The 18,767-nt window shown below is 40.0% G+C and overlaps 1 protein-coding gene across 1 annotated transcript in view; it reads right to left on the bottom strand.

Annotated features, from left to right (window-relative positions):
• The window catches only part of PRMT3 (protein arginine methyltransferase 3), a 113,661-nt gene that overhangs the window by 50,875 nt on the left and 44,019 nt on the right, over positions 1–18,767 (bottom strand). Inside the window, exon 11 of the mRNA XM_075545969.1 lies at positions 9,551–9,629. Within this exon, the coding sequence (XP_075402084.1) occupies positions 9,551–9,629 (79 nt within the window). The remainder of the gene's footprint in view (positions 1–9,550; positions 9,630–18,767) is intronic.

Here is an 18,767-nt window from a genome sequence, read left to right on the forward strand (position 1 = left end):
AAGTAAAAACTGCAACTTACTGAAGGTAACTTAAAAAGAAACACTTAAAAATATGTTGGTACTAAGAAACCAAAGCAAATTGTGACATTTTCTAGTGCTGAGGCTTACAAAGTAACTCAAAAACAATTGGTACAAAACCACAGAATCCTTTATTAAACAACAAAATCAAAACGGGAAACTATTGTTTCTCTACATAACTCTGATGATGACGGCTCCACCTCTCTAGCCCTTTCTCAAAGAACTCTTAATTAAGAAATCATTTTATTGGGGACGCTTACATCTTTTATAACAATCCATACATCAATTTGTATCAAACAGATTTATACATAGGTTGCCATAATCATTTTCAAAACATTTTCTTTCTGCTTGAGTCCTTGGTATTGGCTCCTCTTTTTCCCCTACCTCTCCCAACCTTCCCACTCTCATGGACCCCTGATAAAATGTCCATGGTGTCCCTCTACCACGTTGCTGCTGTTCATCTGTGTGTGTGTGTGTGGGGGGGGGAGTTGTGGTAAGGGGTGGTGGTGTGTGTGTGTATCTACGTACCCAAAGCATTTTATGCTCATTGATTTATACCCTTGTTAAGATGTCAGATTGAGCATCCTCCAGGGATCCAAATCGTCTTTGGGGCAAAAGGATGTCTAAAGGCGAAAGATGAGAGCTGTAGGGTGGACAGGTAAGATTTCCCATCGGAATTCCGGCAGGCCAGCTTCTGCTAAGCTCAGAGAATGAAGAGATGCCCTGCCATGCTGTGCAAAGTTCCTCACCTAAATTTCCTGGCCTTCAGCTCACCAATGCAGTTTTCAATTTTCTTAAAACTCCTTCTTCAAATCTGCCATCATTGTCCTGCGTCCTTGTAGAAAATCCATCAAGAGCACTCCTAGTTGCCGTTAAGTGGCATCAAGTTGGCTCCGACACACAGTGACCCTATGTCCCAGAGGACGGAACTCTGCACGGTCCTTACCCTCCTCACAAGTGTTGGTGGTTGAGTCGCGGTGTCAATCCATCTCATCAAGGGTCTTCTTTTTTACTGACCCAGGACTGGTTTCTTCCCAAGACTGGTCTCTTCTGATGTGTACTAAGTACATGGCACACAATCCCTTCTAAAGAGCATTCTGGCTATACTTCTGCACAAAACAGATTTATTTGCTCTTCGGGTCATCTATGGTACTCTTAAGATTCTTGCTAATGTCACAATTCAAATGCACCAATCCTTTTGTGATCTTCCTTATTCACTGTTCCACTTTCACACGCATATGGCGATTAAATATGCCAAGGCTTAGTTCAAGTGCAGCTTAGTTCTTAAAAGTGACATCCTTGCTCTTTCTTCAGGCTTTCAAATGGCCTGTGCAGCAGACGTGCGCAACACCACTCACCACGGGAATCCTAGACTGCTGTTCCCAGGAGCACAAATTGTAAATTCAAGCAAAGAATATTCCTTGGGGAGCCCCCAAACATAACCTTCATAACACTCTGAGCAGATCTTTTTCGTTCCAAATATCCCCTCCAAAATCATATTTAGATTTTATCTTTTTTTGGAGGTACCTTAATAATATTTATATTATTGATAAAGTGTCTGCAGTCATCCACCGATATCAGAGACAGGTTTAAACATATTTTGTTTGGAATAAATCTGTACATGTATAAACTGGAACCTTAGTGGTAACACTTCGTACTTTTCAAGTTGTGATAATTTGCATAGATACAGAAAATGATAGATTTTCTATATATCGGGATTTAGAAATTAAATATTTCCTCTGTAAGTCAGTAAAATCTATATAAACAGTCAAAAAGGATTTGCAGACCAGTACCCCAAGTCAATTTTGTTGTTTCCACCTTCTCACAGCTGGCTAGATTTTGGGGCCACCTGCCAACATCCTAACCCTTTACCCTCTCACTCTGACACATTTGTCATTTCCTTTTTGTCAGATCAGGGCTATAATTGAATAATTATTCTTCCTTGTAGGTGAAATTAACAAAGCACTGATTGGACGAGAGCCCCCTCTTAACAGACCATTTATAAACCCATGCCTTTGACATCTGTGTCCTTCTCGACTCGCTGCCCAGAATTCATTTGTCACCAGAACAGCGCACGTGGTGAGTAGATAAGATGGGAAATCCTTTATTCCTTAGAAATGTCTCACAAACTTTTGGACACTAAAGGGTAAGCCTGAGAGGCACAGAGAAGCAATTTCTGGTACACATCACTTATTGTATATATATAAAATCAAAAGGTAAATTAGATTTTGGAAATAAAGAATTAATAATATGATAAGTGAGTCAAAATAAACTGCCTTTTTCACAATATACAATCATTCTTACCTGATAAAAAAGAAAACATTCACTAATCACATTCCTAAGCATAAAAGGAAATGGGCTTTTATGCCAGTAAGCAGGATATCTGAGGGATTCAGTAAGTTTAAAGTATAGTTTATAATTTACAAAGTAAGACTGTCTTAACAATTTAAGTGCAAACTTATTTGGAAACTGGACACATTATCCCATAGTTAATTTACGAAAAGTAGGCTGAAATATGCATCGGAATGTGATTTGTTGAAGGAAAAAAAGGCAGAAAATTATAATACTATTCTGCAATATTGTTGACCAAACTTAAAACAGTAAGAGTAGAAAAGCAGATTTGAATTGAAGCTAAGACAGTGAATTTCAGAAATACTAAAGTACGCCTCCAAGCACTGTGAACCAGTACCTGTGTTACTATTACTGAGGTAATTTATGAAAAGCACAGGGAATGTGAAGTGTTGTCTAAAAGTAATACCATGCTGTATAAATTCATTCCAAAAGTTTTATGAAGTATAATAAACCAAACACTAATTTCATGTCTAACAGCTATGACTAGGACTGTAAGTAACATTTGTTGAATGACCACTTTATGTTACATATCTAATTTAGAATCCTGACTGATTCTATAGAGCGGGCTTATTTAGAACCTTCTTTTTACAAATAAGGGATCTGCAGCTCAGTGTCGTAAAGTAACTTGTCCAGACTGTTGGTCTTCATCAGAGAGCTAACGAGCCAGCTGAGGAAGCAAAGATTCAACTGAAGAGCTCACTGTTAAATCCACACGCTTCCCATTAGACCACAGTACCACATTTTATGCTATTTAAATGGAAAAGAAAAAGAATTTCCCTAGGGTGAATGGGCATTTGCTGGAAGAGAAGGAGGAAAAAGAAAGGCATTTGAGCTCTATTGGAAATTAGCAAAATCTCAGGCCAAAAGAGGAACACGAAGAAGTCTAGCATGACTAGTTTTCTGAGCGGGCTTAATGAGATGACGGGCAGAACCAAACACTGAGGTGAAAAGCAAGCAATGAAAAGTGGGAAAGCAGCAGGTAAAGTAGGCGTATGATTCAACTTGTCAACACGCTGAAGGAGTTCACCAGGTTCTTCATCTGAAATTTCTCAGACATGTAATCAAGAGGCATTGAAAATTACTACTGAGTGGAAAGCAAGTTGGAAACAAGAGGAAAGATCAATAGTTGGAGAAGTGCTGGAACTGGATGTCAAAATGAAGGTACAGACTGCATGACAGAATTTTCTAAGGCCAATGACTTCTTCTTCCCAAGTGCCTGGAATGTAAACAATGACTACAGACACACGTGAACCTTGTGAAGAGAGTATCAACTGTTCACATACAAGTTCAGGTTAAAGTTGAAGAAAAGCAAAACAAGTGCTCAAGAGCCAAAATACAACCTCACACATCTCGCACCCCCGATTATAGAAAGCATCGCAAGCACATATATGATTCATACAACGCTAATGACCAAAGACCAGACTGTCGTGTGGGATGATATTATGAACTTCATACACGAAGAACCAAAAATGGTCATTAAAAGGCAGTGAGGAAAGAAAAGAAAAAACAAAAGACAAATTAAACATTATCATGAAAAGATAAAGTAAAACAATGAAATGTGCAAAGACTTGAAGCTGGAAGAACACACTTGGCACATCTCAAGCCAAAAGAACTGACAGAATTTCACACCTCAACTTGTAATCCTGAAGGACTGCATTGAATACTGAAGGCAACATATCACATGATGCAGGGACATTCAAAAGATGGAAAGGACAAACAGTCACTGCACAAAAAAGTATCAGTCGACCTTCAGCCAATTCAAGAGATAGCTCATGGTCAAGAACAGATGGAAAAGAAGGAAGAAGTCCGAGATATACTGAAGGCATTAGTGAAAGAGAAGGCTCCAGAAATTGATGGAACACCAGTGAAAATATCTGGAAAAACAACAACAACAACAACAACAACGCCAATGCACAGCTGGAAGCACTCACTCATCTCTGTCAAGAAATTTGGGAGATAAGTTAGCTGGACAACCAATTGGTAGAGATTCATATTTTTGCCCATTCTGATGAAAGGTGGTCCAAGAGAATGGTAAATGTTGAGTGGTATTAATATCGCATGTAAATAAACTTTTGTTTAAGATAATTCACAAAGTGTTGAAGCAGTACATTGACAGGCAGGTGCCAGAAATTGCAGGTGGATTCAGGAGAGTATTTGGAACAAGGGCTATCACTACTGGTATCAGACGTAGTCTGTCTGAAAGCAGAGAATAACAGATAGATGGTTATTTGAGTTTCAGATTACGTAATGGCATTTGACTACGCAGATCCTAACAGCCTATGGATATATGTCATAAAGAGTGGAAACTCCACAACACTTGTGCACAAGTGGAATCTGTATGTAGACCAATAAGTCGTCATCCTATTAGAACAAGGGATTATCATGTAGTTTAAAATCGGGAAAGGTGTGCGTCAAGTTGCATCCTTTCCGCTGACTTCATCTGTGAGCACAGCAAATAATCAAAGATGCTGACTGCACGCAGAAGAACGCCGCTTCGGGATGGTAGAAAGGCTCGGGAGCAAGACGTCAAATGAGGATGACACAATCTTGTTTGCTGAAAAGCAAACAGACTTGGAGCTCTTACTGAAGATCAAAGAATATACGGTCTTCAGTATGGATTACAACTCAATATAATCCAAATTTCTCACACATAGACACCCATACATATCATTAACAGAAAAGATTGAAGTTGTCACTAATCTAATCTTACTTGGCTCCCCAATCAATGCTCAAGAGAGCAGCAGAGAGAAATCCAAGGCTGTGCTAAACTGGGCAAATCTCTACAGAAACCCCCTTCAAGCTTTGAAGAGTAAAGCTGCCACGTGAGGCCTGACGTGGGCCTGATCTGAGCCAAGCTAGTTCCCTTGACCGCTAATGTATTTAACACCGGACACTGAGTACGGAGGACTGGAGAACTAGTGCCATTTGAATTATGGTGTTGGCAAAGAATACTGACAGTCCTGTGGACTGCCAGAAGAACACACAAGTGTGTCTTGGAAAAGTATAGTCAGAAGGCTCCTTGGAAGTTAGTATGGCAAGACTGTTTGACATGTTATCAGAAGGATCGTCTCCTGGAGAGGACTTCATGTTCCATAAAGAAGACACTCAATGAAACAGAGGAAGACTACCAATGAGATGGACTGACACAGTGGCTGCAAGAATGGCTCACACCACACCTAACAACAGTTGTGAGAAGGGCTTCAGACCAGAAAGTGTTTTGCTCTGTTATATGTACGAACACCGAGTTGAAGCTGATTTAACAGCACCTGACAGCAACAACAGAAGCCATCCATAGTTCTGATTGTGGATGAAATGTTTTTAGTTTTCCTGTTAAATAGCAAGATAAACAGATAAATACTCTATCATATAAAGTAATATCCTAGTACCCATATTAATTGAAATGTTCTTCAAATAATAAATTTGGCAGACAATGTGCGGGAATTGCGCCCGATCTGACCCCATCACACTGAGGCGAAACACTAAGGGCGTGCAACAGAACAGCAAGGGGAGCAGAGCAAGGAAGTCCTGAGGGGGTATCAAAAATAGACTTTGGGACCAGGGCGTGGTACCCCATCAGACTCAGTGGGAAAACACTCCTCAAGGTCAACAAGCAGACCTTGAATTATATATGGGTTTTCTTTTGATTGTCATTGGTTTGTTGTTGTTTTGTTTTCTTTTGTTGCTTTGCTTTGCTCTGTCTTGTTTTTGTGCGTATTATTATCTCTGCAGATCTATCTAGATAGGACAGGCTGGATAAACAATCTGGAGGAGAAAATAACAGGACTGCCAGTTCTTGGGGGACGGGGGAGGGGGTGGCAGGGGAAAGGAAGTGCATGTTAACAAACCCAGGGACAAGGGAACAAGGAATCCAAAATCAGTGGTGAAGAGGGTGTAAGAGGCCTGCTCAATGGCAGTGTAACCGAGAGGAATTACTGAAACCCAAATGAAGGATGAGCATGATAGTAGGATAAGAGGAAAGTAAAAGTAAATAGAGGAAAGAACTAGGAAGGGCATTTATGGAGGTCTAAATTCAGGCATGTACATATGCAAATATATTAATATATGACAATAGGGAAAGAGATCTATGTACATATATTTATAAGTTTAGTATTAAGGTAGCAGATAGACTTTGGACCTCTACTCAAGTACTCCCTCAACACAAGAACACTTTGTTCTAATAACCTGGCATTCCATAATGCTCACCTTCCTGACACGATTGGTGAAGACAAAGCAGGTGCATAAGCAAATGTGGTGAAGAAAGCTGATGGTGCCCGGCTATCAAAAGATATAGCGTCTGGGGTCTTAAAGGCTTAAAGATAAACAAGTGGCCATCTAACTGAGAAGCAACCAAGCCCACATGGAAGAAGCACACCAGCCTGTGTGATTACGAAGTGTCGAAGGGATCAGGTATCAGGCATCAAAAAACAAAGAATCATATCATTATGAATGATGGAGGAATGCGGAGTGGAGACCCAAAGCCCATCTGTAGGCAAGTGCACATACCCTTTCAGAAAAGTTGCAGGGAGAAGATGAGCCATTCCGGGTGCTGTGAAGCAATGATGAAACATACAACTTTCCTCTAGTTCTTTAATGCTTCTTTTATCCCACTACCATGATCCCAATTCTACCTTACAAATCTGGCCAGACCACAGGATGTGCACTGGTACAGACAGGAACTGGAAAGGCATGGAATCCAGGACAGATGATCCCTTCAGGACCAGTGGTGACAGTGGAGATAAGGGAAGGGTGGAGGGAAGGTGGGGTAGAAAGAGGGAACTGATTACAAGGATCTACATATAACGCCCTCCCTGGGGGTCAGACAATATAGGAAATGACAAAATAATAATTTATAAATTATCAAGGGTTTATGAGGGACGGGAGCTGGGGAGGAAGGGGAAAAATGAGGAGCTAATACCAAGGGCTCAAGTAGAAAGCAAATGCTTTGAGAATGAGGAGGGCAACAAACGTACAAATGTGCTTGACACAGTGGATGTATGTATGTGTGGTTGATGAGTTGTATGAGCCAATAAAATGATTTAAAAAATCAAATTCTCATTGACTCTAGACGTTCTGGAGTCGTGGAAGGTAAATGGACTCCTAAAACAATTACCCTCAGGTAATTTTTAAACATTAAACAAAAATCATCCTGAGTTTTTGTAAAACTTAAAAAGTTATTGTTTAAGTCATAAAAAAAGGTCTGCCTGGAGCATTAGGCTCTTTTAAAGTGAAGTGATCAACACAGGTTCAAATTGACAAGTGATTAGATAGGAACCTTAGGAGGCAGTGAGACTGCACTACTGAGAGAAACACTCAGAAGAGGTGGAGTCAGTCATTCATTTCGAGGCATGTGATTAAAGTAGACACGTCTGAGCTGGTCTCTGCTGTGTTATGTATGATTTGTTTTAAAAATGAAGAATTTTCTTTGTCGTTCACATTTTGGTCTTACTTATTTTGACTTGTACCATAAGGGCCAATGTACTTCATAGAACATGAATGGGTAAGAAAGAAAATATATGGTGGGATGCTTTATGCAGTAGTTCAAAGATCTTCTCTTTTCATCCACTTCCACGTCGACAGTTCCATTCAGTGTATTCTGATCGTGGAGCCCTGACTGCTGACTGGAAGCCTTGAAAAAGGAAGGTGTAGGAAACATCCGTGAAGGGGGGCAGATGCTCTTCGCTGCAGTTCGAATGGAAAATTCAGTAAGCATTATGATGGCTCAATCTATATTCTGGGGGCTACGGAGCATGCGGAAGAATCCAGGATGAAAAATACACAATCCTTACCCTAAAGGCGAACACTGTATTTGCGTACAATTGTTCACAGCCGAAGGCCTGTATAAACATAACCTTACTCTGGGTATATGGAGTTAATAGGATTCTGAGTTTCCCAGAGATGGAAAAAGAAAAGCCTCCCAAATATACTGGGATCTGCTTGTACAGTAAGCTGTGCTTTCAGGAACTACTCAGTATTCTAAATGTTCTCATTAAATCACAAAGAAGTCACACTTATGGATTTAATGTAGCCATGGAAAACCTCCATTAAAGTAAATAACTTCCATCTGCATATGGAATATGCCCATCACAAGGTTGGATATATAGCCCCCCATCCCAGTGGGCGGTCGAATAATAGAAAGGTAGGTGAAGGGAGACAAAGGACAGTGTAAGACATGGAATAACAATAATAATATGTAATTGAGCAAGGATTCATGTGGGTGAGAGGGTGGAGAGGGAGGGGAATAAAGAGAAGCTGATACCAAGACCTCAAGTAGAAAGAAATTGCTTTGGAAATGTTGATGGCAACATATGTACAAGTATGCGCTTAATACTATTGAAATGATGGATTGTTATAAGATTTATAAGAGCCTCCCCTGATAAAATGATTAATTAAAATATATACTAATAAAGTAAAATAATTTGTAATTGTATCAATAAATTATAAATATAATTTCATATATATGAAATATGTTACTGGGGAAAGAGGAACCAAAAGCCAGGAAGATTGAAAATGAAAAGAGCTTCTGATGACCCCTTGGGACAGGGGTGAGAGTGGAGATAGCAGGAGGGTGGAGGGAAGGTGGGGTAGAAAGAGGGAACTGATAACAAGGATCTACGTATAACTGCCTCCCTGAGGGACAGGCAACAGAAAAGTGGGTGAAGGGTGACGGGCAGTGTAAGATATAACAAAATAATCATAATTTATGAATTATCAAGGGTTCATGAGGGAGGGGGGAGAGGAGACAGAAGGGGAAAAACGAGGAGCTGATTCCAAGGACTCAAGTAGAAAGCAAATGTTTTCAGAGTGATGATGGCAACACATGTACAAATGTGCTTGACACAATGGATGGATGTATGGATTGTGATAAGAGTTGCATGAGCCCCCAATAAAAGGATTTTTTAAAAAAAGAAAAAATTTCTGTTGAACTTTGACTTGACTATCAAAACACTCCCAAAGTCTAGTCCTCAGTATTTTACAAAATGTGTTCGAGAATCCCATGGACTGCTTATATAAGGTTCTGTCGACAATATGGTAGCTGACTGTCTTTCAGCTTCGTCTAATGGAAACATCCGTCATCTCTATTGGGAACTTTCTCAGCCATGCATAGTTTACTTTAAATCTAAAGGTTCATTTGGTTCTGCCAGACTAAAATTATATTATTAAAATTGAATTTTATACTCACCCGATCCTCCTTTTGCCAAGTATTTGTTCTTTGCATAAAGGACAGAATCTAACATGGATTCAAAGAGAAGAAAATAACCCTGCGTGAAAAAGGGGGGAAAATGCACTTTAGACAGAGGCAAGATACTTTTAAGAAGATCAATGAAAACGTCTGGGTTATTTCTTAAATAAATATGTACTTCTGTCTTTATCATATAATATTCTATAGTTGGAAAGCAATTTTGTTAAATGGGTCTGTATAAAATATTAGAAAATGCAGGCCAGTGTATAAGGTGGACTTAGAGGGTGCCTTTTCTGTAGCGCCCTTCTTTGAGATGACTGTAGCGTTCCCATTCAAAGTTTCATGGGCAGTCTGTTAATGTGCCACATGGAACTCTCAGGGAAGCTGATGTAATATTACACTAGGGGACACTTGAGAATACCTGATGACCTTTCTGATGAGCCTAACTGAAGGGACATCCCAAGGGTAGAGGCTAAGGAAGCGGCTACACATCCTGAACTAAACCAAGATGGTCCCGTCCAACAGAAAGCTATCCTGCCTGAAATACAACTAATGTTGGGGTTGAGGAATTCTGGTCTGAAGCACCATTTCCCCCCAAGATCTGCTGCTTAGTGACTCTCTCCTTGGTAAAGAAAAAGATGCAAAGTTCTGAGATGTGCTGCAGGCAAGAAAGTTATTGTAGCCACGATACCATTGTTGACAACGGAACTCTTTTCTGCTATCCAACGTCTACCGACACCTTGAAGAACTGGTGTTGCCTGAAATACGAAGAGGCTTCAAAGGATTGAGGGAAACATGACATTATCTTTTAGTTCCATTTCCCCCAACTACTTGGCGGTCCCTGTATAGCTTGTGCAACACTATCCTGGCAATATTCCACCAAGAAGGGATCATCAGCCTGAAGGAAAAAGAAAATTTGAGGCTATTCATGTCACAAATACAGTCCCCTTGAATGGTGTATCACACAGCTTATTACAGAAACGACCAAGTGATCCTGATGAGAAATCCATGCCAACTCAGTCTTTCTCCTTCAACGTCACGCTCGGCAGAGTGTTAAGACTGCATACAGCATCGTTAAGCAATGCGAGTCTGTCCTCAGGTGAACATTCTAACACAAACTTGTCATCATCACCCACTCATTTGTTTTGTACACAAATAATTATTCTTTAATCATATGAATAAAAATTCTTAGGTTTCTCCAGAACAACAAAAAAATAATCACAACAAACACATTTGCAAATCCAGAGTAGATAACCTTCACAATAAATAAATGTAAAATTCTTTAATTTTTCTGAGTAAACTTAAAATTATAGAAAATATAACTCATGCTTAAATCATTTATAAAGGAACTTAATTAAATTCCTGCTAGCAACTCTACACCCCCCATCTTACACACTAATTCACTGATAAGAACGTAATTGCCTCCCACAGAAAAACAGCAAGAATGCTCTTTTATTAATGTGTTTATATTTGGAAAATTAAGGATTCAGAGTGTGCAACACTGACTGGGGAGACTGGAATCGTCACCATGTGTCACTCTCAAAAGTTAGTCCCTTCCCAGTGTCATCCATGTAGCAAACAAGGAACTCTTGGAATTCACATGAGAAGTCCAACAATCTAACAAGAATTATGCAGATTTATATGCATAAAATGCTTACAAATAGGCATCTGTCTGTTGATTACATGATTACAATGTATGTGGGAACAATTACTGCAAGAGGGGCACCTACTCGCTTTCTGGGGGAAACGATCAGCAGCAGAGCCACCTAATAGATGAGGCAAAAAACAGCCCCCATTTGCAAGACTGCTGCATATTAAAGAAACATGATTAAGTTAATAGACTCACTCTGGTATGAATTCAAGTATTCACTACACTTCCATCTTTCTTGGAAGAGGGCAAAGCCAGTTTCTTATTGAACTGACATGGTGTCAAACTGGTTTTAAGTATTACTCTTTCCAAGTGCTTAGCTAAATCTACGTATTTCTGCTTCCGTTTCTTCAAATTCCATTTCACTTCCATATACTACAAATAACAAATTTTTGAATCAAACTAAAGTAATGCCTTCTAGCAATATGCTTAGTTATGTCCCATAAGACAAAGTTATTATTAACAAGTCACCAGAGATTTAAATTATTCCATATTTTAAATCGGTATGGTCAGTATGAATAGTACGGTGGTTAAGAGGGTGGATGTCTAGGTCTGAATCCCAGCTGAGCCCCTTCCCTGATGTGACCCAGGGCAAATTAACATAATTGTGCCTTGGCTTCCTCATCTTTAAAGTGACAATAACCATTAAGGAAAAAAATAAAATCAGTTACCATTCGATTCTGACTCACAGGGACCAGGTGTGTCAGAATAGAAATGTGCTGTTGGACTCGCGTTGGCGGGCTGTCTAAAGGAGATTGAGGGACCAGGTGTGTCAGAATAGAATTGTGCTGTTGGACTCATGTTGGCGGGCTGTCTAAAGGAGATTGCCAGGTCTTTCTGCCAGAGCACATCCAGCGTTTGGTTAGCAGCTCAGTTTGTGAGTTATTTGCATGAGACAAGTACTATATGTTTGAACCACAGTGTGTTTGCTGGAATTATTGTTAGGATTAAATATGTAAGTATGCATAAAAGGTTTGAAACAAGAAATATTAGCTTAAACTAAGAAATCAAAACTCACCGTCATTGAGTCCATGCTGACTTATAGCGAATCTATAGGACAGAGTAGAACTGCCCCTATTTATGAAAGGCAATTTGTATTTAAAAATTATATTTAAGAAAATCGAAAATAAAGGCTTATGAGACTATTTAGAATCATATAGCATTTATTTAGTTTACATTACAATCCCAGATTCAGGATTGAAATCTAGTTTTCATTCAGATGTCTATCAGAATCATTTCCTTCAGTCATTTATTTTTTTAGATATGCATAGGTATATGCATACAACATGTTTTTATAACCACTCAAAATTTATTTATAACCAAGAAAAAGAATTCAAAAATAAATTACATGGATCAACTCGGCCGTATCAGTGCTGACTCCAGCTTCTTCATGCAATGGAAATCACAAAGAAGCCCCCCTCCCTACCCGTGGTGAAAACCCAATCTTCCTTGATACTTCAGGTATTTCCATGTCTTCTTCCATCTGAAATAATAAGCATTTGCCATGGACTCCATACTTTCAGCTAAGACTAGAACCCTAACCAGACAATATTAGAGATCATTCCTAAGCAGTCTTAACTTTTACATTAACCAGGCTCAGAGAAGATACGCATACTGCTTTGTTGCTGGCTGACAAGAAGTCCATGAGAGCTTGTCATTGTTACAGCAAGAGGGGGAGACTAGGGAGATGCAAGGAAGTTCAAGTTAATTTCTGCAAGAACTCACAGAAGCAAACAGGTGGGTATGCTACATCTGAAGTGCTTCGAAATTCAGTCAAAATCAAGCATGTTATATGGATTAAACTATGTGACAAAAAAGCAGGCTTTGCACAGGTCCCAGGAGGTGATTCATAGGTTTTACAATGGGCAGGACTGTCAAGCAACGGGACAGAGAGAGCAAGGTTCACAGGAAAATAGTTTACATTTCCCTACTCCAGGCATTGTCAGTGGGTATCCTCTATGGTTTCTAAGTTTTAGGGCTCTATTACTTATCTAAATGTTCCTGCCTTCCCTTTCCTGAAGTAGAGCATCTTTGAATAATCATCAGTTTTTACAATAGGCCCAGGCCTTGAATAATGAACAGGTTTCAAAGGTTTGTTTTTTTTTTTTACTAAAGGGAGGGAGCTGTTACTTCCTGGGTCCTATTTAACAAACTAAAACTCAATAAACCAAATCCCAAGTGGTTACATTTCTAGTGTTTGATTAACAGCAGACTAACTACTCTTCCCCCTCTACCGGTTTCAGGTCCGACCGTGGGAGAAACGACACTGGGAAACTTCCGGCTCTCCTTACAGAACACTGATCTAAAGATTAAACCCACACTACTGCCGGCCGACCTCAGCAGTGAGAGGGTGAAACGGATAAGCGAAAATCATCTTGCCTAGCAGCAAAAGCAGTCATCCATAAATGCCATGCCTTTGCTTCTCCTGTTCTCAAAGGCAGCCATTTTTAGCTAAGAGAAGCTCTCAGAGTAGGTGGTTAAAATACGTCTGTGACACTATCACAAAACCCCATGGGAGACCCTACCGCCGACTCTAACCTAGCAGTATAACCATATAGGATCAGCTGCTTTCGTCTTCGTGTATTTCATCTTTCCTTTTTCCTCTGTTTGTTCTGTCCTTGGCCGTTAGAGGACCTTGAGTCCCTGCCAACTCCTAGCGACCGCATGCACAGCCGAGTGCAAGAAACACTGCAGCATCCGCACAGTTACCTTCGAGCTCACTGTTGCGGTCTCTGTGCCACTGCATCTCTTTGATGGACTTCCTCTTCTCTGCTGATCTTCCGTTTTACCAGGCATGATGTCCTTTTCCAGGGACAGGTCTCTTCGAATTATGTCCAAAGAACGTGAGAGTGTCTCACCATCCGCACCTCTAAGGAGCATCTGGTTGAACTTCATCCAAGGCAGAAGTGCTCGTCTTTTTGGCAGGTGGAGGGACTTTCAGACTCTTGCATGATTCACCATAGTTCAGGTGCATCAATCCGTCTGCGGTCTTCCTTTTTACTGTCCAATTTTCACATGCAATTGAGGTGACTGAAAATAGCATGGCTTTAATCGCGTTCCCCTTAGTCTTCCAAGTGAAACCTTTTCTCTTCAACACTTTACAGCTCATAGCCGATCTGCCTAATTCATTTATTTGATTTTTGTCATGTTATTTGATTTGGTTTTGGCTGTTGCTTCCATGAGCACTGCTTGCGAATCCAAACAAGACGAAATCCTTGCCAGTTTCAATCTCTTCTCTGTTCATCATGGTCCTATTGGTCCAATGGTGAGGACTTTATTTGCTTTACATTGAATTATAATCCATACTGAAGGCTGCAGTTCCTGATCTTCATCATTAAGTGATCCAATCCTCCTTGCTTTTAGTAGTCAAGGCTGTTACCTGCATACTGCAGGTTTTTTAATGACTCTACCTTCTTTCCTCTCTTATACGAAAAAAAAAATATTTCAGGTGAAAGTATACACGGCAAAGTAAGTACCTATTTGGCAGTTTTAATGCAAATCTCTATACGCCATTGATTATAATTTTCGCAATCTGTCAAAATTTTCATTGTTAATCTTAAATTAAAGAATAACTGATTTGACAAATCAGTAAGAAAGCATCTTCTCATATCGGGGGGAGGTTAAATATTTTTAAACATGTTTAATCAAGATTGACTATTCCCTTGGTCATTCACCAGTATTCAGGTATTTGCTCAACCTCTGCCTCCTCAGAAAAAACAAAACAAAACTTTCCCAGTATCTCCATAGTTGCTGAAATGGTGATGGCTTCTGTTATTTTTCTCGTTTAAATTGAAACTAGTTATTTAAAAATCATGTTTCATCTTCTAAAATTAAAATTCTCAAATAATAATGGTGGAAATTACTAAAATGTGTTGTAATAAGTACCTTTATAATTATTATCTAGTTCTACAAGAAAGAAACTGAAACTGTATTTTACTGTTATCCCCATTTCATTGGTGAGGATACTGAGGTTTAGAAAGGTTAAATAGTTTAAAATAATATGGACCTAAAAACAAATCTTATTTCTCACTCTTATTCAATAGTGAGTAAATGAGTCATAATTTAAACCTTGTCCTGTCTAGACTAACTACAGATGTCAAGTTCTGAATTACTACTCTATGTTGCTTATTGCATTGCTATGCCAGGTTGAAAATATTATTTGGTAGTTGTATTACAATAAACTACATTTATAATTAAGAATCCAAGTGTTCACAAATGGAAACCTGCCCAGAGCATACTAAATAAGATTAGAATTTATTATACGTTTAAGTCATAATATTGCTGAGTTGTTGGCTTCTGGCAAACAATCATTGTGGAAATATTAATTTTGAAAACCAATGCTATATGCTACAATACACATCAGCCACTATAAAATATTAGTGAGAAATTAATATACCTAGGTAAAAATATCATCAGATGAAAAACTGCCTTTGTGTATTCCGAACAGTACTTGTCCTTTTTCTCAACTTTCCACTTTGTTAAACTTCATTTTACTATAGACTCCTTATGTGAGCCTAAGTTCCTGGGAACTGTCCTTGGTTCTGAACCAACTCATTGATTACTGCTATCAGGAGGCTGTGCTCCCAGTGCCCTGCTCATGTGCAGTGTAATTCAGACTGCAATTTCACAGGCTGCTGCCTCACCTGTAGGGTGCCATCTGGAAAGAAAATTATACTCGACATTTTCTCCCATGATGCTCACGGGTATTCTTCTTTACAAACTGACATTTACTTTGAAAAATTAAAGCTTGCATTCACACTTCAAAAATTAATTACTATGAGAGAAACATACTGAATTAAACATGGGACTAGAATATTACCATTACTCATTGAAATGAGAGCCTTCCTTTTTAAATGCCCATTCATAATATATATTTTCTTGGAACATCTAGATACATTAGTGACGAAAGTACATGTGATATACCTTTAGTATAAAACATTTTTTTAACTTCAAATAGCTGAATTACTGACAGGTTTAAATAACAGTTAACTACTTAAAAAAACAGGGAAAAGGGAATTATAAACAAAACATTTAATTTGCAAAGTTAATTTTTATAATGCCTGACTAGTAATCTGGATTTTAAGAATAAAATGAAAGAGTACCTGCAACAAATAAAGCAAGGCTACAAAGCGTAAACCTGATTTCTATGTAATATACATGTACATGTCAGAGTTGGACATCGACTAGGGAAGATCACAGAAAATCAAAGCATGGATGCATTTGATCTATGTTGTTGGTGAAGAATATTCAATGTAGCATGGACTGCTAAAAGAACAACCAGATCTGTCTTGGAAGAAATATAGCTAGAAACCTCCTGAGAGGCAAAGGTGGTGAGACCTGGTGTCAGGTACTTTGGTCATGTTACAGGAGAGACCAGTCCCTGGAGGAGGATAGTATGCTCGGTTAAAAAGAGGGGCAGTGCAAAAGAGGAAGGTGCTTAACGAGAAGGACTGGCACAGTGGCTGCAACGATGACGTCAAACAAGAACATTGGGAGGATAGTGCAGGACTGGGTTCGGTCATCATGATGAGTCAGAACTGACTTCACCGCACCAGCATCAGCAGCAGCAACATATATCAGAATAATATTTGATGACTTTTATTCTTAATACTATTCTCCTCAATTCTGTAAGTTTTTACTATGACCAAAAACCCATCGCCACTGAGTCAATTGGGAGCCCTGGTGGGGAGATTACAAGGTGGGCTGCTAACTGCAAGGTCAGCAGTTCGAACTCACCAGCCCATTAGTGGAATATGAGGCTTTCTACTCCAGAGAAGAGTTACAGTAGGAAATTCACAGGGGCAGTTCTCCCGTCTTATTGAGTTCCTATGAGTCAGAATTTACTGAATGGAATTTCAGTAGAATAAAGTAAAACTTTACAACTACTACAAGGAGAAATTATCAGGAGGTACATGAAGTCCACCCATTTTTTCTTGGTTTCCTAACAACTGGATCCATTCATCGCCTCAGGCTCCTGGGACTTGGAAGGATGCCACATGCCTTCTGAATAAAATTAGAGAATACACCCAACTAGTTGCCCAGATTCTATCTATTGAAGTCTAACCAAAAGAAGGAAAACAACACAGACCACTTAAAATAAGAGGAAAGCAATGCAGGAAGTTGGTTTGATAGATACTAAAAGATAAATCTGTAAGAAGACAATGAGACAAACCGAACACTAGCAAAACCAGAAGGAGCTACCACTTCTAGGCAAAAGAAAGAGGTAATGATTGCTAAAGAGCCCAGAGCCAGGGTTACACATTCAATGCTGGAATTATGAGACTGATCCAGTAGGAGCTGGAGTCACAAAAGGCACGACTTCTGCCAGCAAAGCAACAGAGGCAAAGTAAGAAGGGAAGAAATGTCCTGGGTTCTTCCTCGAGTCTTCTATGAGTGCTTCCTACTAATGAAACCCAGTGGAAAAGAGCTGTCACTGGGGCCTGGGAAAGGGAGCCTGCAGAGTGACTGCCCTTCAGAAGCAGGAGCAAGTGTTCTCACCATTCTCACTTCGAAGGAGCATTCTGACTGTGCTTCTTCAAAGACGGATCAACTTCCTCTCCTGACAGGCTGTTCAATACTATTCACCAATACCCAAATCCCATGCATCCGTTCTTCTTTGGTCTTCCTTATTCATTGTCCAGCTTGCATATGCAAATGCGACTAAAATACCATGGCTTGGGACAGGCAGATCATGGTTCTCAAAGAGCTACACATGCTCTTTAACACTAAAGATGTCTTGCACAGCAGCTTTGTCCATCCTTGGATTTCTTGAGTGCTGTTAGGTAGCTAGATTTAGGGACAGGGGAGTTGACCCTCCCATGCCTGTAAAGAACCCCAAAGAGGCGGTTGGAAAGAAAGCAAACACACCAATTGGGCTCTCAAACAGAACATACACAGACACCAACCCCCAAGGTCTAAGGTAAAACCAATACCTTGGGCACATCCACCACCTTAGGTACCAGCAAATGACATCACACAGGTGGGCCTAACTCAGCCAGTGAGGTCGACCATGCCTCCCCAGCCATAGGGGTGGGGAAGATTAAGGTAGGGAGCACGCTCTCTTGCCTCCTTGGCACCCCCTTTAGGCATGCCGCCAGTCTCTTGCTCTGCCCTTGCTCCGGGGTATGCGGGTCTCTAGCAGTCATGCACAGGCCTGTGTGCCACTTCAGAGCATCCCCAGGGCTTACTTGGGCCCACAGGCCCTTGGCCTCTTGGACTTCAGGGATTCCTCAGTTCCACACGCATGCATGTTCTTTTCCACGTGAGTTTTCGTGCCCAGTTGTGAACCCCAGAGCAGCTTCTGTGTGGCTTGGCATGCTCTCCAGAAATAGCGGGTACCCTTTTGCGACTGTAAAACCTGAAACTTTTCCTGTCCTTCACAAAACCTCACTTGGATTCCAAAACATGCTTCCGCGTGAATTCTTTCAGCTTGCGAGAACCGAGGTATTACCCACTCCATGAACCTAACACTTCCTGAGTGCTGCCTATGGGTCCCAGTGAAATGACATCCTTGACAACCTTAATCTGCTCCCCATTAACCATGAGGTTGCGTGCTGGCCCAGTTATAAG

Source organism: Tenrec ecaudatus, chromosome 4 (assembly GCF_050624435.1).
Source record: "Tenrec ecaudatus isolate mTenEca1 chromosome 4, mTenEca1.hap1, whole genome shotgun sequence".
Taxonomy (NCBI): domain Eukaryota; kingdom Metazoa; phylum Chordata; class Mammalia; order Afrosoricida; family Tenrecidae; genus Tenrec; species Tenrec ecaudatus.